The sequence below is a fragment of the Triturus cristatus genome, chromosome 8, assembly GCF_964204655.1.
Source record: "Triturus cristatus chromosome 8, aTriCri1.1, whole genome shotgun sequence".
NCBI lineage: Eukaryota > Metazoa > Chordata > Amphibia > Caudata > Salamandridae > Triturus > Triturus cristatus.
Window position 1 is genome coordinate 759,708,488 of NC_140591.1, and position 26,956 is coordinate 759,735,443.

At 48.1% G+C, this 26,956-nt stretch overlaps 1 protein-coding gene across 5 annotated transcripts in view; it reads right to left on the bottom strand.

Moving 5' to 3' along the window:
* Positions 1-26,956, bottom strand: part of SHROOM2 (shroom family member 2) — a 463,222-nt gene that overhangs the window by 69,414 nt on the left and 366,852 nt on the right. For all 5 annotated transcript variants that reach the window (XM_085622195.1, XM_085622198.1, XM_085622197.1 and 2 more), the window contains one exon: positions 22,278-23,039. In XM_085622195.1, the coding sequence (XP_085478321.1) occupies positions 22,278-23,039 (762 nt within the window). The remainder of the gene's footprint in view (positions 1-22,277; positions 23,040-26,956) is intronic.

A 26,956-nucleotide genomic window follows, 5' to 3' on the forward strand; every position in this document is an offset into this window, starting at 1 on the left:
GAACCGCTGGTCACCAACATAGCTTGTCTGTAACAGTCGGGCCGTTCACAAAGTTGTGGGGATCCAAGGGTGCACCTGCCTCCAGCACGTCTCACCGTTCCTTCCTCATATTGTCCAGGGTGGGAGCAGAGGCCCCCAGGCTGACTGCCTTCAGTTGCCCCCTCCTCCACCGTCGCCTCGTTCTCCTGCTCGACATATTGTCGCCGTCCGGGCCAGAGGGCCGCACGCCTGTCCACAATCCCGACTCCTCTAGCCAGTCCCATGCCTCCTCGGGAGAGTCAAAGAAGCGGGCCCCATCTTTTGTGACCACTCGTAGCCGGACAGGGAACAGCAGCGAGTAAGGGAGCTCCAGGACCCGTAGTTGACGTTTCACAGCCGTGTAGTTGCTCCTACGCCTCTGTACACGAGCAGTGTAGTCTGGGGAAAACATAACTGGACTGCCGCTCACCTGAAGAGAGTACATTTTTCGTGTTTCACGAAGCACCACATTTCTATCCCTGTAGTTGAGTAGTTTAAATATGAACGGACGCGGTCTGGCACCTGGCTGCGGATTCTGTGCCGGGATACAGTGAGCCCGTTCCACCACAAACTGTACGGACAAGGTCCCCTGGGGTAGCAGGTCTCGCAGCCATCGTTCCGTGAATTGTTTCAGGTTCCTACCTTCCTCACCTTCCGGCAGGCCCACCACGCGGATATTATTACAGCGTGAGCGTCCTTCCGCATCTTCTGCCTGGTCTTCCAGTATATGGACACGGTCTATCAAATTCTGCAGTGCGGCTGCATGATTTTGCGTCACAGGCTGAAGCTCCTTCAGGGTTTGGTCGTGTGTAGTGACTATCAGCCAGTTTCTGGTGATCTGCGTGAAGCACGGTAAAGTCTGAGGTAACTTTGTCGATTCTGGTCTCTAGGTAGGTCCTAGTGTGATCCAGTGCTGCACCAATCTGCTCCATTGCTGCGAGAACAGAGTCCATTTTGACCAGGGTTGTGGTCGTTGGCTCCGGCATCTCTCCCGTGGTTCCCTGTACTGGGTCAAGGCTGGCGGCCCGTAGGTGCCCTTGTTATGTCTTGGCCCGTATCCGGCCCATCACCAGTTGCTGCGCTGTGGGCATTCGCCTATTACTCTCCGCGCCTCTTGTGTGCTGTATCTGAAACACCAGTCCTTGGGACCCGCGTATCACCTTTGCCAGGTCAGCTCACCAGTAGAAGGATATATCCCGCCTACCAGAAGTGGTGACGCACTCAGTCCCGGTGGCGTGGGCGCTGCAGATCAGGGCAACTGAGCCAGCATCAGGCCTCTAGCAGGCAGTGGTACAACAACGACGGCGCCTTAGTGATGGAAGAGCGAGGCGCTACAGCAGTCTCTTTCGAGCAGTGTCTCTTGCTTATGCCCCTTTGGTTATGCGCTGCCTGTTTGATTCCCAATCCCCAGTCCAGGGCCCTCGAGTTCCACAGGCTCCCACCAGCACCAACCAAGAATCCCACAGACTTACTACAAGGAGCGCCGCCCGCACATCCGCACCAGCTTCCTCACCAGTTCGTCATAGCCGTCCGACTTCGGGGACTCCCAAGCTCAATGACTAGGCCACAGGAGTTTCAACCATGTCTCTTGTCGCGCTGCCCCACAGCCTGAAGGTCAGCGGCTCCTCCGATGTTCCCACCAGGGTCGACCGCATCGCCCGCCACGTGTCTTCACTCTGCTGCACTCCCCAGAGGCCCCAGCAAGGTCATCTTTATCTCCTCAGATGGCTGTCTCCAGGGCAATCCTCATATCCCGTAGCTCACAGGGTCAGAGCTCCCACAAAGGGCTGTGCAGAATTGCAGGTCGTGTTCTTCTCCGCCCCGTGGGGCCCCTGGCGATTTCGAAACGCCGCAGCACTGGTCAATTTTCTCGCGCCACACTGCCACCGGCTCCGCATCAGCCACAGTACCGGGGTTCACAGGTAGGTAATTTGCAGCGCTTGCTGTCCTGTGCAGGAGATGGGCGCACACAAGGGTATAACACAGTGTCCACGACTCCAACACTAGGGCCTTCCCTCCGCCTTCAGCCCCCGGCGCCGTCAAGCGCACGCGCCTTCTCTTCTTTACCCGTACCAGCACACCAGCGACAGGTACGGGGGGGACACCGCAGCAGGGCACCAAATCACTGATGACATTATCCATGTGATAATTTGATGCACCTCCTTATACCCTAATATAACCTATGATACACCCACTCTAAAATACAGACTACCAGTTTCAAAACCAGACACACCAATACCAGTTACTACATACCCACTCACTGATTCCTAGGTCTACACACACATCCACTCATACATTCAGGCACTCATCAATACAGCACTATCATATGCACTCATACACCTATACAGACACTCACACACTGCCACTCTCCCAAAGAGTTACTCACACACCGAGTCAGTCATGCAAAGAATCAATCACACTCCCATTTGCTCACCTGTACAGTTATACACACACCACCTCACTTATTCATACAGATAGTAACACATACTTACTCTCTTATACAATCACTGATACAAGCACACACTCATCCCTACAGGCACTCTCACAATCACTCGCTCTCACATATAGTCATTTGTATACTCCAACACTCACATATACTGCATTTCACATATGGAGTTTCTCACACATGTACCACTGTTACATCCATTCACTCACCAACACACCCATACACACATTCACCCACCAATACAGCCGTTCACAGATGCACTCTTGAACCCATACACCCAGTGAATCACCTACTCACACATCTAGGTCCAGAGTCACACACCCCCCACCCACACAGACACTCAGACAACCAATAAATAACCCATATAGGCACTCATGTAGTTACTCACCAACCCATGCAGCCGCTTACACACCAACTGACAGACTAATACAGACATTCGCAGTTTAGTGACTAACCCATGCATTCAGTAAGATATGATTAATCACTCACTTATACAGTCAGTCCCGCACCTACCAAATCATCCATTCAGATACTTATACACCCACTCATTCTTCAATACTCCTTGGTGTATGTATGTATATATATATATATATATTCACTGAAAAAACCATAGGTTTCACACATGTTATAGTTAGCGGAAATTTTACTGATAAAAAACCAATGAAATTGCCCCGTTATAGTTAGTGCTGGCAACTATAACTCACGCGACCGCAATCCTCTGCTGATGCTAATACTGTATTTAGACACTTATTTGCCCATGTCTTCTTCCATACATTTTTAGCTATACATATATTACAAATATCTTTTTTTCATAAAGACACATATGTCATCAGCAGAAGATTGCGGTCGCGTGAGTTATAGTTGCCAGCACTAACTATAACGGGGCAATTTCATTGGTTTTTTATCAGTAAAATTTCCGCTAACTATAACATGTGTGAAACCTATGGTTTTTTCAGTGAATTTGCAAGGTTTTTTAAATGCTAATTCCTAACTATAACGTGTGTGAAACCTATGGTTTTTTCAGTGAATTTGTACGGTTTTTTAAATGCTAAGTGACTTTACGCCATTCGTGGCGTGCGCGCCCACTTAACGCAGTTCGTTCCGTGCGCGCACGGTGCGCTTCGCGCACCGTGCGCGCACAGTGAGCACGCGGTGCGCTTCGCGCACCGCGCACCCACTTTACGCAGTTAGTGCCGTGCCCACGTTACGCTAGATGGGCCATGTACGCACGATGCGCTTCGCGCACCGTGCGCACATGGAGGACATATTATGCGCTTCCTTGTGATAGGTAATCTGTTGAAATTTTTTGGGAAATTTCTGTGCTCTGATAAGCAATGCACAAATGGTGGCCTTCGGCCACCATTTGCACATGGGGTGGTGAAAGTGTGGATAGTGTTTTTTTTATTTTTATTTTTTTACCGTACGCTTACGGTAAGCGTACGGTAAGCGTACCCCGCGAAATTGCCGAAAAAAAAATAATGCCGTTTTTGCTCTTGGGGGATGTTTGGGGACTCCCTCAACATGACTATGTGAGAGGGAGTTGTCAAAACATCCCCATAACATGTTTTTGGCCATCATGTTTGATACATAACACTCAGTGCGGTAGACAAAATGGCGGACGCCGCTTCCTGGTTTCTGCCGATTCGAATGTTTACTAAGATCTAAGAGCCAATCAGAATCGCGCTCGCGCACGCCACCGTACGCTTACCGTAAGCGTACGGTAAGCGTACCGTAAGCGGGCTCAGATATATATATTGATTTAAAGGCTATTTTCTCAGAATCTACTGAACAGATTTACACCAAACCTACAAAAGGCACTTCCTTGACCTAGGGACTACCTCTCTGCCAAATTTCTAGTAATTCTGTTCAGCCGTTCGGGCTGTAGCTCGTTCTAAAGGTCCTATGGAAAAATGCATGGGAAAAACGCGTTTTGGGACCCCCCTTTTATCTCAGCCCCCGCTTGACGAATCCCCCCGAGACTTTCAGGGTCGGAGCGGAGCGGAGCGCCCCACCTATTTTGAGAAATTCGCGAGGATTCGTCGACCGGCGCCAAAGTTATTCAAAATAGAATGTTGAGGTTTTCCTATGGAAACGTGGTCCTAACTATAACTACCTACTGGCGACCGCCAGTAGGTAATATATATATATATATATATATATACACACATATATATATATATATATATATATACATATATATGTGTATATATATATATATACAAAACATATTTCAACTTTACAGAAACACACAGTCACTGGATGATGTCATCAGTGATGTCATTTGAGATGTCATCAGTGATGTCACTGACCATGTCATGAATGATGTAATATATGACGTCATCAGCAGTGCATTGCGGGGGCGCGAGTTATAGTTAGCTTAACTAAATATAACGGCCACATTTCTCTGGTTTCGTAAGAGTGAAATGTCCAACTAACTATAACGTCAGTGAATTTCTAAGGTTTTTTAAATGCTAATTTCTAACTATAACGTCCCTGAAACCTATCTGAACCTTTAGTCATTACTTTGCTAATCACAACTTGATTCAGCCCATAGACTTATTTTAGCCTCATCGTTTTTCTTGTGGCTGTTGGGGTGTATTCTTCTGCCACCTCAGGGATCGAAGGAGGATTTCTTTACTTCTGAAAAGTATGTTCAATTATAACACATTCAATATTTGTTTCTGAAAGTACAGATTCTTATCGCACTTTCAGCACAAAACACTCTTCTCCCCTGCTGCCGGGCACTATATCCTTTCTGCACACTCCGTGGCTCTGATTTATTCCCTGCGCGGTGGCATCTCTGAGATGCCACTGGGATGCGACTCACACAGTGAGAGCAACCATGGCTCTACTCTCATGCTGCTGACAGGCTGCTCACACCTTGTGCTTGAGCATGCTGCCCTCGCAAGTGCCAGTGCTGACATTGGTAAGCCCATCCACAGCTTTCTAGTGCTGCACATAATCACTGATAATTCACAATTTGAGCCAATGCCTGTTTCCAATAAAAACAAACATTTGCAATGCAATCGGTATCGCCTATGTGACCTTAAATGTATTTAGCCATGCAGCACATTAGCCTAGGTGCTGAAAAATGTACTGTTCTTTAAATGGAGGAAAAGTAAGCACCAAACTGCAGAACACGCCAGTTATGGGAACACATGGAGAGAAATACTGCTTATGAACTGGAAATGGTATTGTCCAAAGCTCTGTTTTTAATATAAAATCAAGGCCTTCAGTGGTCATATCACTAAAAATACAAGATCTGAAAAAAAATATTATTGTCTACGGGTGCTTGTGGAAGACAAGTTTCTATGGCCTGGAATCTAGGGAATGCTAAAGTGATTCTGGTATTCTACTGACCTCTGCTGGTTGTTTTCTATCAAGAATGTTAAATTGAGGCAGTTGCCAGAAAAATAAACAAGCATTGGCATAGCCAATAGGTCTCGCCTTTGGGACCTTATAAGTGTTTAGTTATCCAGCACAATATCCTTAGTGCAACAACATCAACTGTTGCATGGCTAAACACTCATAAGGTCCCAAAGGCGAGACATATTGGCTATGCCAATGCTTGTTGATTCATGCCCCTGTCACAGAACCCAGGCGACAGGGAAGAAACAGGAGTTAGAGCCAGCTTTGTGGGCATTTCAAATGGCTGTGCCATTTCAGCATTCCATACATTCTGTGAGTATGCCACCGAATACAATTCTGCAACTTTTTACCTATGTGTCTCAGAACCCACAGAAGTGCATTGTGCTTTGCAAAAATGCCAATAAGGTACATGAATACATTCCAAAGTTTGTCCCTAATGACAGCAGCCGCCCTGCTGCGGTTTTTCTGTTTTAATCATGTTCAGAATTATCTTTCAGGTGTAATTGCATATAATAAGTGACCCTGCCGGTACATGCAGGAAGCAGAGCAGTCGTCCTAACTTGCTCAGCAGGATGGTATTAAAGAGGCAGCTTACAGAGGTGCGCAGTGTGTACACAGGGCAGTGCACGGGGTAAGGTCCACTGAGGCTAGCCTGTCCAAGCAAAATCCAGGTCATTAGGAACACAGTCTCCGTGCGCCCCTGATGAGGAGTGTGACCAGACCCGGCACAACACTGTTTTTGACTACATACCTGTCGCACTAAAGCAGCCATTTGCTGACTAAATCGGAGTTCCGCATCTGTTTTTTGAGAAAGACACATACTGCATTCGTTTTCTATGCTTTGACATAAAAGCGTTTCGTTTCCCAAAGCCTCTAGTCTTTCTTCGCATGAAGAGCGGGATGGTGAGTTCGGAGGGAACATGCGCGACAGCTGGTGAGCACTAATGAGCGGCGCTGGCAGCCAATGGAGGCACTCGCGTTGGGCGCGGGGTTGGGTTTGGTTCCCGGCGCGCCCATGCCAGGGACGCACAGACCATCCAAAGAGAACCCGATCCCAGCCAATGTCAGCGGATCATGAATTTTTTTTTTTTTTTTTTTTTTTTTTTGGAAAACCTTTATTTCGAAATTCAGGACACAGCTATTCAGCCGACAGCCCGAAGGTTCGGCAGCATTGCAAGTTAGGTACAGTAATGCGTCCCGGATACAGTACGAAGAGTAATGCAAAGGTCCAATTTTAAATAAACACAGAAAAAACACACAACAAACCCCAGCAAGGCAGAACATTGAAATACCATGGCGATAGCCCCCAGGGGAGGCAGGACCCCACTCATCTACTAAGTATAAGACTGTGTGCGGAGGAAGAAGGGGAACAGCAGAGGCCCAGAACGGGTACCAAAACCAAACTGTGCTGGAAGGTAGGTCAGGGGGAAAGCTGTTCCTCGGGAGGTTCCAGATCCGGGGCAAGACATATTCCCCCCCTGTATAAGTTCCACCGCCCCCAGATGGCATGCCACTTCCGGGGGCGACCTCTAGAGCAGTAGACCGTCTTCTCCCTAAACATGCTCCAATCCATGTTCTCCTTCCACGCGGTCAGTGTAGGGGGACCCGGGGAGCCCCATAATCGCGCGATATCCCTTTTAGCTACCATGTTACCCAGAGTCACCCATTGGGTCTGTGCCTCATCGAGATCAGTGGGCCCCCAAACGTTCAGGAGGCAACACCGCGCCTCCGGCTGTATCCCAATGCCCGTCACCTCCCCCATAACTGCATGGACTCTCCTCCAGAACTCCACAATGACACCACATTCCCAAATGATGTGCAGGAAAGTACCCACCATACCACATCCCCTTCTGCACAGGCCATCCTCCGAGAATCCCATGTGGACCAGCCTTGGCCCCGTAACATACACCCGGTGCAGTATTTTAAGCTGCACCAGCCTCAGACGCGACGGGATCGCAACCTCCTTAGGCGAAGAAACCGCTGACTGCCAGTCCTCATTATCCAACTCGAGGCCATCCCTGGTCCACTGTTCTCTCAGCCCCAATAGCAAGTCTGCCCGGACGTTTATCAACTTCTTATATATGAGCGAAATCGTGCTCTCGGGCATATGACCATCAAGGACTCGGTCCTCAAGGGGAGAGGACTCCGGCACCTTCTCACCCTCCACTAGGACTGATCGGAGGGCGTGACGCAGCTGGATATACCTAAAATACTCTGAAGGCCCTAGCTCAAACTCAGTCTGCAACTCCTCGAAAGACTTCACCCTCCCCTTATGCAGCACATCCCCCACCCTGGATATACCTATCAGATCCCACTTATCAAAGCCCTTCGTATGCCAGAGTCTTCCCAACCTTTCCGATTCAAACAATGGGGTAGCGAGGGTTAGCCTGTCCTTCCAGCACAGCGAGTCGGTCGCCATCTTCCATACGCGCACCGCCACACCTGTGGGCCCCGTGAGGGACGAGTCTAGGGACCGCGAATACAACGCCCTGTAGTAGTTGCCGCCGCGCAGCAGCCACCTATCCATGGCATACCCAGGGCTGAGGGCAGGGCCGTAAAACCCATGGTTGATCGCGCTCAACTGCGTGGCCCAGTAGTACCGTCGGATGTCTGGGAGCGCAATGCCCCCATCGTACCATGGGAGCGTCAACTTTGAAATAGCTATTCGCGGTCGCCCATCCCACAGCAACGTCCTTTGGAGGCCTTCGACCTCCCGAAAGTATTTAGCCGGTACCCAGTCCAAGGTGTTCTGGAGGGCGTAGAGGAAGCGGGGAAGAGACATCATTTTGAACAGGGCCGCACGCCCAACAAGGGAGAGCGGCAGCCTCCGCCAACCTTCAACATCTCGCCTCAAGCGTGCCAAGGGGGGGAGCAGGTTCCTCTCATAGCGCACAACAGGATCCATGGATATAAAAATCCCCAAATACACAAAACCTTGCTGGGCAACCTGTATCGAACATGTTCTAGGGATCGGTGGGACCTCGCCACTAAGAACGTACAAGTACGATTTGCCCCAATTAATCACAAGCCCCGAGTTCCTACCGAACGATGCGAGTACGTCACAGACCACTATAAGTGACTTCTTTGGTGAGGCAAGATACAGCAGGATATCGTCGGCATAAAGCGAAATACGGTCCTCGTGATCAGGCGACCACCGAAGGCCCCGTATATCCGGGTGCCAACGTATCCACGCAGCCAACGGTTCAAGGGCGAGGGCGAACAGCAGAGGCGACAGGGGGCAGCCCTGCCGAGTACCCCTTCCAAGCTGAAACGGAGCAGATGCCCGACCATTCACCACAACATTCGCTAGTGGCCCCTCGTACAGCAACCGGACCCAACTCACAAACCCGCGACCGAAACCAAACTTGGCCAGCACGGCCCATAAATATGCCCACTCCACCGTGTCAAAGGCCATCGTGGCATCGAGAGATGCCACAACAGCCGGTTCACGCAGCGTGCCCGCCCTGGCGATGACGCCATGAAGACGCCTAAGGTTCAATGCTGTGTTTCGGTGCGGGATAAAGCCAGATTGATCCGGGTGGACCAGATCGCCAAGTACCCTAATCAGACGGGTAGCCAGGAGTTTGGCCAGAATTTTCGGCTCAGCGTTGAGGAGTGAAATGGGCCGATAGGAGACGCATCTATCTCGGGGTTTACCCTCTTTGTGTATGACCACGATCGACGCCAGCCGCTGATCCAACGGAAGGATCCCATCCCCCCGCGCCTCCAAAAACATGGCGCGCAGGTGAGGGGCGACCCTATCCGGGAACAGTTTGTACAGATCGATCGGCAGTCCGTTCGGTCCAGAGGCCTTACCCGAATTCAACGCGCGAATCGCCCCCGCCACCTCGTCAACCGTGATGTCGCCATCCAAATCGTCCCTATCTATGTCAGAGAGGCAGGGCAACTCGTTATCACGGAGGAGATCAGACGAGTCTTCGGGCGGCCTGTCCGACACAGAGGAATAAACCCTATGAAAATACTCCGCGAAACACTCCACAATCCCTTCAGGTTCCACAATCGCCTCTCCCCCCTCTCCAATCAACTCTGGCACCACTCTATTGACCCGTTCCTTCCTGTCCAGCCACGCCAGGAGTTTCCCTGCCTTATCTCCAACATCATACAGACGGCCCTGTTGTTCCCTGCTGAGGGTCTTGGCGGCGTCCATCACCAGGTCCCTATACTCCGCCTGCTTCAAGCAAAGCTCATGCAATGAGGACTCTGTGACCTCCTCCTCCATATCCCCTTCAAGGGCCGCAATCTCCTCCTCCACTTGCCGCACTTCGCAATCCCTCCGATTCTTGGCAGTCACCACCAGGGAGAGGGCCTCCCCCCGAAGCACGGTCTTAAAAGCTTCCCACAGCGAGATCGCCGAGTCCACGGATCCCAGATTGTCCTTAAAGTAATTATCTACCTTCTTTACCAGGGCGCTGCGCATCTTGGGGTCTCGGAAATACCAAGGGTTAATGGGGGCCACCCTCCCTCCTCCCTCCCGACCGAGATCCAGCCGGATCCACACTGGCGAGTGATCAGAGATACCACGTGCCATGTGCCTCGCCTCGGATATCAACGAGGCATGTGCGGCCAGAGTGAGCAGGTAGTCAATCCTGGAGAGGCTACCATGCGCCCCGGAGTGAAACGTGTATTGACTCTGTGTGGGGTGCCGGAGCCTCCAGCAGTCTATCAGGCCAAACGTGTCTAGGAGGTCTGGAAGCCATTTCTGAGCCCCCCCTGTGTCCCTGGGCGGGTATCTATCCAGCAGTCCGGAACCCACAGCGTTGAAATCCCCTCCCACTACCAGCATGCCCCCCGGGAGAGTCAGCAAAGCCCTGCCCAATTCAGCAAATGTGGCGGCCTGCAGGGCCGGCGGGACATAAATCGAAACCAAAACCAAAGTCCTTCCTTCCCACCGCCCCGCCACCGCCACAAACCTCCCCCTATCGTCAACAATGGTGGAGTCCACCTCAAAAGGCAGCGATGCTCTAACGAGGATGCCCACACCCCTGGACCCAGAAGAGAATCCCGAGTGTGCAATGAATTTATACCCCTTCCTATTCAGGGCATAGCACGTATTGCCTATGAGGTGCGTCTCCTGCAGCAGTACAACGTCTGGCATTGAGCGTTTCAGAAATTGCAAAACAATCCCCCTCTTAATGCGATCCCCCAAACCATTAACATTCCAGCTTATAACACTTAGGCCTCTACCCCCCATCCTCAAACGGAAAGAGGCCCACCCCACACCCGAGGCGCCACCATGGAACAGCCCTGAGGATAATCATCATGCCTTGCAGAAATAAACCCCCCAACAACAAACTCAAACTCCCCATAACTCCCCCCACCCTGCACCCCTGCTGCAGCTTAAAAAGCCCCCCCAACTTGCAGTGTGCCTGTCGCCCTACAAAAACAAAAATCTACAAAAAGTCCCCTGAGGGAGGAAAAGAGCACCCCTCGTCCTCCCGCAACCCTCCACAGTTACTGCACTCTGTTCAAATCTTCAAATATGGTCAAATCAAGTCAGGCCGGCTTTGAGTTATCAGCCCTGTCCATCCCGGCCACTGTCTCCATGCTCAGCTGTGTCGTCCCCGGTCCGTCGCCGGGGCAAAGCGTCCAGCCATTCGTCGGCCATAACAGGAGAGTCAAAAAAGAATGTCCGATCTTCATGCACCACCCGTAGTCTGGCGGGGAAAAGCATGGCATACTTTAGGTCCCGCTCCCGAAGCCTTCGCTTCACCCCCAGGAAGCTCTGTCGCTGTCTCTGCACCTGCTGGGTAAAGTCCGGGTAAAAATTCACCGACGCATTCTGGAAGGGGACTGGGCCCGTCACCCTCGAAGCTTGCAGGATAGCGTCCCGATCTCGAAAATGAAAGAGCCGGGCGACAATCGGCCGCGGCGGGGCACCCGCCTTGGGCCGTCCGCCCGGCACCCTATGGGCCCTTTCCACCGCAAAAAACTTTCCAAGGCCCTTAGGCTTCAGATGATTGAGGACCAAATCTTCCACAAGCAGGTCCGCCGAAGCCTCATCCGAGGACTCCGGGACCCCGATTACGCGCACGTTGTTGCGCCTGGACCGGCTCTCGAAGTCCTCCAGCCGGCGGGCGGCGAGGTCACTCTCGGCCCTCAGCTTCCGGACCTCGTTCTGCAGGTCCGCAACCTCATCAGTGAGGCCCGTGGTCTTGTGGTCCAGGTCCTTAACGCGCTCGTTAGTCTTGCCCAGGTCCGAGCGGATCAAGTTGACATCCACCAGGATGGCGTCCACCTTTTGCGCCAGGGCCTCGAATTGCCTCCCCATCGAGGTCTGCATCCCATCGAGCGCACCCATGACATCCTGCAGGGAGAGCTCCGGGGTCCCAGGCGAGTCCTCCTTCTGGGCATCCGGCGCCTGGCTCGATCCACTCGGCGATGTCTTCAGGAGGGCGTAGCGGTCCATACTGTTGACTTGGGAATACGTTCCCCGCCTGGTGGACTTAGTCTTCAGCCGATCTCCTTCTGCCTTGCCCGACATAATGGACTCCAGGCAGTCCAATGCAGTGAGGACCGTCCCCTCTCAGAGAGAGGTATAAAGAGTGAGCAGGTCCGCCTTGTTCTGTCAAAGTAGCCCACCGAGCGTCCCTGGGGTTAGAGAGCCACCCAGAGCACTACAGTGTCCGGGCAGACAAAGGGAACGAAACCGAAAGTGAAAGAGCGAGGGCCTCCGTCCGGCAGTTCACACCTCACCAGGCCGATGTTGATCAACTAGGAGTCGGGCATCCTGCCAACTCTAGCCCCTGGCATCTCCGGGAGTTAGGCCGCAATCTTTCGCCAGTCATAAGTCCGGTTCCCGATGGGCGATCCGACCGCGGGTAGCATCAATCGCCTCCCTGACAACTCAGCAACCCGGTGCCATGCATACCATCAGGATTAGAGTCAGGATAGTCGACGCAGGGCGCGAGGGTCTCGGGAGCTCTAAGCTCACGCGGCCATCTTGGTCAAGCGCTAGGCTCCTCCCCCGGATCATGAATTTTTTAATGATTTTTAGCCTATCTGTTATGTTAGTTTATGTTATGTTAACTAAGTTTCTAAAGCGCGCAGCTGCCTAGGCAAAGAGGCGTCCCGGCGCTAGCAGTAGAGGGACAGAAACTAAAAAACTGGCTGGAAAGGCAAAGGAAAGAGTGGGCAAAAAGAAGCAAGATTAGATCGCAGGAAAAAGAAAGGTCTTGATGGCTTTACAGAAGGTCAGCAGGCTATCCATTCTGCGAATATGAAGAGGCAGAGAGTTTCATAGCTTAGCTGTCAAACAACGAACGGACCGCCCCCCCAATACGGAGATGCTTCACGCGGGGAATCACGACCAAGTGTTGCCCCAGGGAGCGCAGCTGGCGTCCAGGAACATAAGGTGTCAGCAAATTGGTCAAAGGCCCGGGAGACGCGAATTTAAGAATTTTAAAAGACAGACAAAGAACCTTAAATTCAATTCGCTTAGCTATGGGCAACCAGTGTAGTTGTCGAATAGCACCAGCTGTAGTGCACATACACGGGAGCCACAACAGGACTCTGGCAGCTGCATTTTGGACTCGCTGCAAGCGCACCACCTCAGCCTGATTAGCTCCGAGAAGGAGCGAACTGGCATAATCAAGTCTCGATAAGATCGCCGCCTGGACATTCAGCTGACGAGTAGGTGGGTCGAAAAACCTCAACAGGGGTCTAAGTCCGCGAAGAAGACCGAAACAGGTACCAGCTACCTTCTTGGTGTGGTCTTGAAAGCTGAGGGAGGAGTCCATCCAAACCCCCAAGTTTTTAACCACTGTCTTGGGGATAGGCATGCTGCCAAGAGTAGAAGGCCACCATTGCTCACTCCACAGGCCGCTATCTTTCCCCACCAACAACACCTCAGTTTTATTAGCATTGAACTGGAGGCAGTTGGAATTCATCCACTCCGCGACTGCCTCCAGACCACTTCTAAACCTGGAAGCGTCCTGCATAGAGTCGTCGGAGAGGGCCACCACCAGCTGCGTGTCGTCGGCGTAGGAGACCATAGTAAGGCCTTTGTCCCTAGCCACCACCGCAAGGGGTTGAATGTACAGATTAAAAAGTACAGGACTCAGAGCGGAACCCTGAGGCACCCCCTGCCCGATGCACTGGACACATGAGAGAAATGGCAGGCGGTCACTTGGAAAGTTCTCCCTGACAGGAAAGATCTAAACCATTCCAAGGCTAAGCCAACAACACCTTCCTCCTCTAAATGGCGTAAAAGAATGTTATTGGAAACCGTATCAAATGCGGCACTGGGATCTAACAATATCAGTGCCGCCGTGTGCCCTGTGTCCAGAACGGTCCGCAGATGTTCGGACACAGCCAAGAGAGCCGTCTCCGTGCTGTGGCCAGGGCGGAAACCATTCTGGGAGGGATCCAGGGTGCCGTACTATTGAGAAACCCAGTTAAGATGTTATTAACGTGAGCCTCAGCGATCTTAGCTACCCATGGTAGGAGAGAGATGGGGCGAAGGTTTTCCAACTTAGCAGGGTCCAGCAAAGATTTTTTCAATAATGGGACCACCATGGCTTGCTTCCACGTCTCAGGAACCACCGCAGTAGCAAAATGATGAGTTGGTGAACTGGCATAAAGGAGCCAAGAGCACAGAGAGGGAGTCTCTGAACTGGGCGGGCTTCAAAGGATCAACCGGGGAACCCGATTTAACTTTACCGCACAGCAGAAGAAACTCTTCCTGAGAGATGGAAGAGATGACCTCCAAAAGATGTGCAGGAGGTGACCCATAAGGGGCAGTGGGAGAGGGGGGCAGCAAAGGGAACGACTTATAGTTTCTACTTTGTTCACAAAAAAAGTCACAGAGGTAGTGGAGTTTTTCCTGACTCTAAGATCCTTAATTATTTTAAAGACACATTTAGCCGGATTTTGACTAAGTTTGATTTCCTTAGCAAAATAAGCTGCCCGGACAGAATGTATAGCGCTGTGATAACTTTTAATTGCAGCCTGGTAACAGGCTTTGGCCCTGGGATCGTAGTCATTTCTCCAGATACGCTCTGTTCTAAAGAGGATAGGATGTCCTTGGGAGGGTGGAGAAATGTAAGAAGAGTGAGAGCTGCGGAGGGGGAAAGGGGCATAGAAAAATGAGAAACAAAGGAGAGAGGGAAACAGATACGGTGGAGAGCGGGAAACATGACGAGGAAAGATTGGACACGGGGAATGAGAAAAAGTAGGATAGGGAAGGAGGAAAACACCTCAAAATAGAGAGAAAGTAATGGAACCAAGGAAAGGAACAGAGAGGGAATGATAGAAGGGGCAGAGAGACTAGAGATTAAGATGCAAAGACTACAGCGAGAGATGTGAAAGGATGGAGCGAGAGAAGAAACAAAAGAAAAAGGGAGGGTTTGGGAAATACTGAGATTTAGAGGGACAAATGGGAGTGAGCAGCCGGATATAAATGAGGGAAGGATAGTGTTGGAGGGCGCGTGGGAAGAACGTGTGGGAGGGAGAGAACAATGGAATAAGAGGGATAGGTAACCAGAGGCAGAATGCAATAAAAACAAGCCCGCGAGTGGTGCGCGTGCGCCACAGCGAGCAATCTGTTTTGCGTTATCGCACATGCATCTGTGCACGATAATTCAAATAATTAAAATTATTCAAAACAGATGTGGCCCCTGCGGGTAACCGCAAGCAAGCAAAAGGCCGTGGGCAGAGCAAAGGCGGGACATGCACCCGCCTTTGCCCAATTGCGTGCTGTCTTTATTTGAAAGACGCACGCAAAGCCCATTAGCCTTTGAGGGAAAAAAGAACACATGCACGAGCGTGTGGTGAGCATGGGGAGCTTTCTGAAGCCCCTTACTAAAAGTCGAGCAAGAGGCGCATGCGCGCTGCTCTAGGCTCGACCTAAAAAAGAAAGTCCCTTAGCAGAAAGCAATTCTGGTATTTTACTGACCTCTACTGTTCGTTTTCTATCAAGACAGTTAAATAGAGGCAGTTGAACAGAAAAAAAGTCCCTAGAAAAAGTGGAAGCAGACAAGTCCTGGGGCCGATCTCCAGAGCCCACAAAGTACATACAACAGATTTTCCAGACAGCGCAAGCACTGTCTAGGCACAACCTAATGAATGACACACAATTATGAAGCATATCTTAAAAAATGCTTTCATTAAATGAAAGAATACTTATTTAAGGTCGATGTTTATCAAAGGTCTAACCTTATAGCTCTGTGCACTCAAAAGGTTAGTTTTAAAATTTTACACACGTTTTCATATAGATACAGTTTCACATGTTTCTCATAACACTGCTGAACAGCTATTACACTTCTGAACAGTTCATCATTCCACTTCCTTCATTTGGGATGAAGGACTGACGCCTGCATATTTTATTGAGAATCCTTTAAATCTCTTTTAACCCACTCATTTTGTTACTTGTTTGATCTTTTTTCCACTGTAAATTTATTAAAGATATCCAAACCGGAATTTTTTTTAAAGACACTGCATCAGCATGCAGACACAGCAGGGCCAGCTGCCATGTGCTTCAAATACACAGACCTTTCCTTGTATGAACAGATCACAGACATGATTCCATTCGGATTATGACTATAGGTTAAACCATGGGTCGCATAGTACAACACAATATTGCTTACTGCTAGCTGCAAAATCAACTTAATTGTAAAACATCGCCATAAGAAGGTAAAAAGGTAAACTGTGTCGACATTATTCCTGGATCTATGTTACTTTCTCCAGTTTGCATACATTTTTCTGTAGAGTTAGAAAATCACTTAAGTATGGAGCCTGAAGCAGTTAGGTGCTGTGGTACTAGCATGTATGATGAGCATTGGTGGACATTAAAGCTGTTTCATGGAGATTTTCCGGTCTCTCCTATCTATAATCAGGATTCTGCTTCCGATCCTGTTCCGATGGAAAGCTCTGTCTCTATTTGTACTTTTGAATCAGTCCCATTTGAGCTGACTGGTGCGGCAATAGAAAGGTGTAAATCAGGCTCACCATTGGATGCCTGTCCCCCGATGATTCTTCATAAAATTCTAGAGACAGTGAATCCTATTAATAATCATATAATTAACTCCTCTCTAAGGACAGGCATTGTATCAGACGAGTGGAAGCTCACGCTGGTAAAACCATTAAAAAAGAAACAAAATATTGACCCGTTGGTACTGTCAAACCTTCGTCCGATTTCTCTTCTTCCCCTGTTAGGAAAAATAACAGAGACATTTGTGCATAAGGAACTAACTAAGTTTATTGAAGAGCAACAAATTCTCCATCCACAACAATCTGGATTTCGCCCAAAACACTCTACTGAATCGGCGCTCATGGAAATATCTGATATTCTTAAAATGATTGCCGATAAAGGTAAGAAAGCGGTCCTGATTCTTTTGGACTTGTCGGCTGCATTCAACACCATTTCTCATGATATCCTCTTGAAGCGCCTCGAATGCAGCAGCATTTCCGGTACAGTATTGGAATGGATTAAGTCGTTCCTTTCTAACCGGAGCCAAGCAGTTACTTTAGGTACGTTCTTTTCCACAGAACGCAACATTACGGCAGGGGTCCCTCAAGGGTCTTCTTTAAGTCCCTTTTTGTTCAATATATACATGTCCCCACTTATCTCTTTGATTGGATCTTTTGGGATAGAGGTCACCTCATATGCAGATGACACCCAGATGATCCTCTCAATAGATAATGACACCGTTGATGCTGAGACTAATTTTAAAAGTTGTCTGACTGCTGTTCTTTGGTGGATGAGGAATAGTCAGTTAAAATGTAACACGGACAAAACTGAAATTCTCCCGATGGGGAAAGATGTCCTCTTCCAGCCTTCCAAATGGTGGCCTGAAGGTGCGACCCCTCCGCCAGATGTGGTAGAAGTTGCCAAGAAATTGGGGGTTCAATTTGATACCTCACTTTCCTTTTTACCCCAGGCTAAGGCAGTGCCAGGAACCTGCTTCAGACTGATTGAATCTTTTTAAAAAATCTTCAAATTCCTCCCTTTGGCAGCAAGGAAATCAGTGGCTGTGGCTTTAATACTTACGCGCCTAGATTATTGTAACGCTCTCGTGGTAGGAGTTAATAAAGTCATCTTAAAGAAACTACAGGTCGTGCAGCATGCAGCAGCACGGCTAGTGCTTAAACTTCCAAGAAGATCTTCAGCCTCTGCTGCTTTGAATAGTCTGCATTGGCTTCCGGTGCATAAGAGAATCCTTTTTAAGATTCTCCTGCTCACTTTTAGACCTAAGCTTAAGGTGGCACCCAAATACTTGATGGCACGTTTTCTCCCATATACTACAATAAGACCTCTTAGGTCTTCCTCAGCAAATTTGCTTAAACTCCCCAATTTTAGATACAAATTGAAAGGAGGTAAGACTGCGGCTTATCTGGGTGCCAAAGCCTGGAATCTGCTCCCTTCCCATCTTAGGCTATGCAATACTGAATCTGTATTTAGGAAGGCTTTGAAAACCTGGGTTTTCACTGCCTCTGATGAATTCTGTCTAGCTTTAATCTAATTTCACATAGGGCTCATGCTCACCGCCAACCCAGCGCCAGGATACTCCTTACGGAGTGATAGTTGCACTTTACAAGTACTTCATCAAATAAAATCATGTCTCACAATGACTCCATCAGGACCATTCAAGAAGCCGGGTACATATGCTTCATGCATTCATACTGGCTCTTTTATAAATGTTGAGGGTAAATAACAGGAAACTATCAAACAAACAAAGTACTAAACAATATTGGCACCCAAAATAAAGGTTGATGCACACGTCAAGGGCAGTAGCAACAGTACACGTAAAATTGACAAATAATGTAAAGGATTTTACAAAGAAAATATCTAGAATCAACAAGGTTTAAGTAGGTCATGACAATTTTACTCAGATTTGATGAAGTGTAAATGCGGAACACCTTCAGAAGCAAAGCAACAAGATGGGTCATGTCTTCTCATAGGGCCATCTCTGTTGATTGTCGAGTTTTGAAAACATCTACATTATGATTATAGACTTATGGACATAGCACTCTCTAAAACGTGCACGCCCGGCCCCGTCACAAAGGGCCCATTGTGGAAAGCGCCAACAGCAGCAAAGAAGTCAAGCTCAACGAGCATGGAACTGTAAAGCAAAGCAAAAACCTCATCCAGGAAAAGTAGAGACAAACGAGGCACGGACAGCCTTTAAGATTCTTCACTTATTATGAAAAGGTTAACAACTGTAGAATGAAGACAAAACTTCAACACTTAGAACAGTCGGTGAGAAAGATTGGTGTGATAAAACTCACTAGGTATGAGGGTAGGGGATGTATCACCGGTATGAGCCTAGTTTCCAAACCCAATTACTTGCAGGTCTCAGGCCAATTTACGCCCTGGCAATGTGCGAGCCACAGTTTCTAAACACTATGTTGGGAGAATATAGGCGCCTTTCAGGATATATTTAAGTGCTTTTTTGGTTTTCACCTTTACACTATGGACCCAAAAGAGATGTTACAATAATCAAATTTACTATATATGTGTGTTAAATTGCTGGTCACTGCAAACCAGTCATATAAAATGTGAATTAAACCTCCAACAATAAACATAATCTTTGTTTGAACAACCAGCTCCAGTTACGGGGGCAACTGATGATCTTAGAGCACGCAGTCAGTGACTTCACTGTTGCAACACGGGCTTCAATTAATTAAAGTAGCTTCTGGGATACATGCACAGGGTCTTGAAGACTTCACCTCAACATTAATATATGTAATCATGCCCTCAAAGCAGTCATCAAAATAATGGCTGAAAATGTTTTTCACAGAGGAATTCCAAGCTCTCAAGCGAGCTTAGCAAAAGATTTCCATTCTCCAAACTGACTTCTTCCACAGAGCAGCAGAAAGGATGTACAAAAGGTTGATGCTGCTAAGACAAAATAGTGCTGTAAAGAAGTAATGCTAAAGCTACTAAGCAATCCTCATCCACTAGCTAGGACATTCAATCTTTCTTTGCCAACAAAACTACCTTAAACCATGACTTAAAGGATTGAGAACAAGACGTGAGAAGGAATTAGGGGCTTGCAGTCAACTGCAGGCACAAAACTAGCAGGCAGCTGGAATAACAGTTTGGGAGCCCCTGCATGTGGATGTTCGGGTACTAGTCCACGTCCCTACCCAGAATACAGCTCTTGCTCTGAGTTTAACAGCATCAGTAGGTTTGCCGGCACCAGTGGTTGCCAAGTGCAGACACATCTGAGCACCCACTGAATAGTGTAATTCAAGTAAAATAAAGGATTAAGTATTAAGCAGCCTCTAATACTCCTTTTACATAAAAAGAATCTACAGAGCCTCACCCTTACACAAAAAAACACTAACCAGTTACTGCTCCACATAAAACATATTGTTCTACGCAAACATAATTGAAGGAGTTATGATTAAGAAACCCTCAGCTTCTCATGGGTGCGCTGGGCAAGGGTGGGGTCTCTAAAATGTACAGAACATTAATCATTAACGTCCCAGGCACTTTGGACCACCTCAGAACCAGGTGGGAGAACTGGCTAGGTCCCCGTAAAGACGACGACTTGCAGGACACACTGATGGCACCTAGGATCATTACCATCTCTTCCAGGTTGTGTCCGAGAGGTGTGGGCAGCGGCCAGGGCAGCTGACCCTGGAGCACAGGGCTCACGGTTCGATCCCTGTCACTGGCGGCAGCTCAGCTCAGCACCATGTGACTCTGGGCAATAGCTCACTTTTTCTCCCAGATGGCCCCCAGCTCCTTAAGACCCTTCATAGTGAGTAGTTTGCGCTTTACAAATACAGGATTTTAGATTTATTTAGATTTATTATTTATTCAAACATACTACCTATATGATGCTTACCTTTCCCTAGGTAGACTGCATCGAGTGGGTCTCCTCCATGAGCCCACTTGCCCTCGCTGTAGAGTCGCCCCAGCTGATTTCTATCATATGGGGTGGTTATGTACTAAGATTCAAGAGTTTTGGTCTGCATTGGTGGGTGAGTTAACCCAAGTGCTGGAATGGGAGGTCACCCTTTTCCCCTTGATGCTTTTGTTGGAGTCCTTGTAGGCTACGGGGGAACTAGAGCTGATCAAACATTCTTTGTCACGGACCTTTTGGTTACCAAGAGAAACATTGCCACTCGCTGGAAAACCCCTGCCTCTCCTACACTCTCACAGTGGCGAAGAGGGTGGACTGGTGTGCACAACAAGAGAGACCAGTCTATGAAGCCTGGGGTTGTCCCCTAAAGCATTGTCGAGTATGGCTAAAATGGCTTGGTCAATTCCCTAGGCTCACACTTAGCGATTAGTGTGCTGGTTTTGCTTTGTGCTACGATATAGCGCAATTTAAAAGCTTGTTAATTGGCCAAATGCTGTATTGTCTCTCTGATATGCTAAATGTGAGTATAATGTGTTATATTCTCTATGCAAACATTCAGTAAAGTCTGTTTATCAAAAAACAGAAACCCTCAGCTTACATTGGCTCATTTTCCACTGTACACTCTTCCAGAGAATGTGATGTAATTACTAGGGAGTATGGGGGATAAGCAACGCTCTCTCCATCACACTACAATGTAGAATCCTTCAAAGAGTTTCCTTATCATCTGTCAGTGAAAAGCTGGCAAACGTACTTTCAATGCGAATGGTAATACACTTACATGCAAATATCCATAAATGCCTCCCCTGCATGTGGATATGTGGACAAAAGTGTCTTAAAATGTGTGTGGGGGCAACAAGGGCTTTTGACATAATCATAAAGGCAAGTGGACATTTGGAGATGCCATCCCTGCGTGCCAAAAAATAAGATGAAAAAGCCAAGGAGCTACATGGATTATCCCTTCTAACTAAAAAGAACTATTTGATTTTTTTATAAATTCAGGAAGGCATTGAAAATGGATGGCAGCATCAAATTCAGAAAGACTTGTAGGAAGAGAGTAAAGCTGGAATAGAGACACTTGCACTTGACAGGACGTATCTTGATACCAAATATAGATTACATTTCAAAACGACTCTCACAATTTTGTCGTCTATCAACCAGGCACCTATTACTTTAAGGAGAAGATAGAGGTTAACCAAGAGCAGAAGGCTACATTCAGCACAAGTAAAATACATGGCCTCCCAATGTTTTTTAGACAACTGGACACACACCATCAGAGCTGGTCGCACAACCACTGCTGGTGGTCCCAGGCAGGAAAATCTAGTAAGTAGCGTGGCCATCACTATGAACTTGGCAGATGGGTTGCCCAGTTACGTGTTTCCACTGGCAGAGGCAGCTAATGCTCTACGAGTGTAAACTCTGTGTTCAAAATGAGGGAGATGAACCGTGAGTTTGGTAGGGTGTGAGCACCACCGATTTATGTTGTGCTTCCCACTCTGCCAAACTCTACACCCCCTGATTGTCTTCCTGAGTACAAGTCATATTTCAGTAAACTCTCCGCGGTCCAATATAAAGACCCTCTTAAAGACAAAACTATACTAGCTCTGTGAGAATACCTGGTTGGGTTTTCATCCTGCACAGGCACAGGAGGCTTGTCGGTCAGCTTCTGCGGAGCGAATTGTGGCGAAGGGGACCTCGATGTTTCCATTCTTGGCTTGTGAAGATAGCGGTGCTTTGAGGATGGTGCGGATTCAGGTTTGTGGTGAGTTTTCACCATGGGCAGGTGGTCATTCTTCAATGGCGAGATGTGGAGTGGCTCCTGCAGGTGAGCCTGACTGCTCATAGGTATTTCGGGGAAAGCTGCGGGGCTTTGTGTGTGGGGCGAGTGACTGGTACCTACATCTACAGCGAGGGGAGAATACGACGGACTGGTCTTCTTTGGCGCTGTCAGTAGAGACTCAGAAGAGGTTGCAAGAGATGTGCTGGAACCGCTCTGACGGGTATACTTGTTACTACTGTCAAATTTGGGTGGAGGTGGTCTCTGGGGGGCAGGGCCACGTTTTTTGTTCAGTACTGTGCTGTCTGTCTTCTGACTATCCTCATCTCGACTCTGAGGCTGGGTGCAGGTCTCAGTCTCCGTGTGTGGGTCAGTATAAGGGAATGAGGGGGTAGTGTTGCTTTCCTGGCTCAGGCTGTCCGGTGAGTAGCGGTAGTCACTTGGTAATGTCCCAGAGCGGCCCCGGTTGTCCTGTGACGAGCCTGTATTTTCTCTAGCATGAACTGATCTATTGGATAACCTTCGCTTCTGTCTTGCGTTCTGGTTTACAGCGAGCAATTTCTTTTCAAGGCTGCTTCCTTGTTGCCCAGTGTTGATATGGCTAGAGAAAAGCAGAAGAAAACAGAGGTTATCAGTTTATTGGCATTCCTGTATTTTTTTTAACAATTACATTTTTTTCAACTTTGGATGAACTTACGAAGCTGAAGTCTGCAATTCCTAATACCTGCTGGGACCCACTCAACAGGACGTTGTATCAGCTCTAATGTAACGTGACTGGTTGCAACACTCGTAGCCGGCTTGCATCATGTGTGTTGTCAGACAGGATTAGACATAACTTTGAGTTAACCACAGCAGCTCAAGGCACACGGAGGGCCACATCATGCGAGTCATTTGTTTTGTTTTCATAGTAAACAGCTTCAGTGCTGGGAATGGAGTTGGCTTACGTTTGTGTCGAACCATTATCAACAAATAAATGTGCATATTCCGAGGACAGTCAGAAATGAAGATACACAATGGTACAACACTACAGGGGAGCTCTCGTGTAGTAACACAATTAATTCTATGACCCACGTGTTTGACATCCGCTTATCCGTGAAGGCAGTCAACTGGCTGCCATGTTTGCTTCGCCTCATTCTGAAAAACATCTCATAGTACAGGTAGGCCCACCTTGACATCCGGGCACGTGGAGCTCAATTAGGCATTAAGTTCCTCAACTGTCCGTTACAAGACTCAAATGCACTTCAGAGTGCTCAAAAGTATTCTGGGATTTTACTAATCGCATTCAATATTGTTAGCTCAGTATCTGCAATCCAATATCAGTACATACGTAGTGGGAGAGTATTACTTATCTGTGAACACATGTACTTTATTTTCTTACTACAGAGGTGTCCTGACTCCAAAACATACATGTAATTTAAAAAAGTCACTACTTGCGTGTAATCATTTACTACAGGTTAGTACTGAAACATTGTGATTACCATAATTTCACCTGCTGTTGCCAGTTTAACCCTGTGATCTCCCCCTGCCTGCCATTCTGACTCCAGAGACCGGCCATCCATGCATACCGGCCATCCATGCATACCTGCACATACCCGGCTCTCAATGCAACAGCAGAAGCTGCAAGCAGGTTGATAGAGATTGAAAAGGCAGGTGCCCTTCCACACTATTCCCAGCCCGCTCGTCTGTCCACCTTCCCCTGCTGCAGACTCTGCCAAAAAATCATTGGGGGTTTGCACTCGTAAAGCAGGCTCAGCGCAAAAAAAAGTGACGCTTTTCGTCTGTTGCTGACGACCCAACAAGGTCCTCCTCTGCTACTGGAAATCTTCCTCCCATCCAACAATACACAATACACTGTTAAGTAGTGAATCTAATGGAGGTGGTTTTTGTTGCTCCGCGGCCACACTGGACAAGCAAGTTGAGGAGCAAAAGTAAATATAACTTAGTAGTTTGGGGACACATTTTTTATATGGGTTAAGAAGAGACCCCTGACAGAACATGAGAAATTGATACGTTTGCCTCGGAGTTGCTTGCCCTTACAAAGCCAGTCAGCCGGAAGCCACAGGCCTCTATAGGATAATGCAAATTCACTGAGGCATGCAATATCCTTATAACCTATATTTGGGTAAATTTTCCATATATCGACATGTCCTTAGAGCGCTTTATCACCTTGAACAGACTGCAATAATTACTATCACCTCTCACATAACTTTTCAATATACTTTCCACATAGTTATTGTCATGCCAGTACAGAAATCAAACGTGGTACGTACAATGCACTGAAAATGTAAAGTCATCACCACCGTGCCTTTTCCTTAGGCACGTGGTGCAGGGGTTGCAGTTATTGCATTTTCACTACTGTTTCAGTGGCCGGAGAATTATGGACACCTAGATCTTTTCTACAACAGATTCATGTAAAATGAAAGAGGCACTCTATGCCAAGAGTCTATGCTATAATACTACAAGGAGACATGACTGTACCAGGGTTTCCCAATACATCAGAGCACACGCCATGGTAGCTCTGGGCAGCAGGCATCCCAGAGTGCTTAGACTTTCCGGGAGCTGGCATGCTCCTCCGTGTTCCTCCTATGATCCAGGTCACTGCCATGATCAGGTCAGTCTCTTTGCTGTAAAGGGCACAGATAACTGTTGTATTCCGTATGGAGAATCCTAGGTCCACAGGAGTGACCACACTTCTGATCATGCACACTGTACCTATACCAGTGCATTGTTGTCCTAGTGGCTCTTCCATAACTTCCACACTGGGTTTTCGTGGGTTCGTTATTTTTAGAAAATATGTTTAGCACTTTTAAATAGACGTAATTGAATGAAAACTAAGGATAAAATTAAACACAAACACATGAATGAATTCCAGCTTACATCCAGTCTTTTGGGGCAGCAGGCAGACAACAACACAGAACCTTCAACAACGGCTCTCCAACTCAGGGCCCTCACAGCCTCGCCCAGGGGGAGGACAGATGTCCACTGAACATGTCTAAGCCCAATAAAAAGACCGCAATCCACGAGGTGGTGAATACCCCCAGGTACACAGTCAAAGGCTCCTACAACAGCCTGAATAGGTCCAACATCGGTTATTAGGACACACTGCCACTCTGGCACGGATTACTTCGGAAAAACGGGAGTGGGTAACGTTCAGAAGGCTAGACAACAATACCCACGGCGACTCCAACTTAGTGGGATTCAGTCAACAGCATATCCAACAGGCGGTTCTTGGAGAAGCTCAACAACTAGCAAGCTGGGGCATTGACTGCCAAGCACCCAGCCTGTTGAAATATCCACCACGATGGGAGGCGGGGCTCCATCAATTCTGAAAGGAACAAACAACTATAGTATAGGAGGGAGAAACATCGTCGAACGACCAAGCACCCCAATAAATATCTCTATTACCCACAGATATAGCCAGCGCAGAGAGAAAACAAGCCAGATCGAGCAGGCTTCAATGGAGGGAAACTGGCTACAGCGTCCCTAACCAAAGACGAAATCTCGCCAGCACAGAAATGAGAATGGGGAAACCCGCTGACCACCACCAACAACTAACTACCGAACATCAATAAAAACTAACCCTCATTTCATGGAACATCGCAGAGCTAAGCAACATTTTTGGGACAAGGTAACACAGGATTACCTTGCAAAGGAAGACATATTGTGCTTTCAGGAAACCTGGGCAATGTCAACAACTCCACTTGTCGGCTTTTATGAACATCATATAGCTGCGACGAAAAAAAACATCTTTGGTCGCCCATCAGGAGGCCTGTCTGTTTTCTTAAGTCATGCCTGCTAACTCAAAACCACAGTAATAAGAGTAAAAACTCCTGACCTGCAAGCCATGACAATCGAGGGGCTCGTTGCAAGGCAACTGCCTTACTGCCTGCTGCTAATAAACTGTTATATTAATCCAACAAAGAGCCGAAAGCAATCTTCCATGGAAATTTTCACCAGCACTCTAGAAGTACTAATTAAATGCAAACATCACAATGTAACCATTGCCGGAGATTTTAACACAAGAGGACTGGATCATACTTTAGACTCGCTGGGAATAAGTCGGGGTCCTTCCTCTCACTTCTTAAAAGCTTTATTATTAAACAACTCACGGCATTAAAAAAACTAGCTTCCCCTCGTGGTGCCCCAAGCCGACATTTAGGAACATACAATAATTACATCCTAATTAATGAGAGGCAGGCCAACAAGCTGAGTGACTTTGCAGTGGACAACATAGGGGAAAAGGACCACAGACCACTGTGTGCCAGCTTCCACCTTGCAACGAAACCAGCAGACGTTCAGCAAATAATTGGCAGCCCCATGGGAGAAGAGCTATTTAGAGCCCTTAAAAGAATAAAATGGACCATCAATCTCGGAGGCAGAATGTCGGAGTATGTAGCATCAAGGAAAGAAGACCCTCAGACCAGATCTACAACGAACATAATAGGCTACTGTGAAATCCTGATGGGGGATTTACAGAAGAATCTGGGCAATGCCCATCACATAATAAAGAGACCCAGT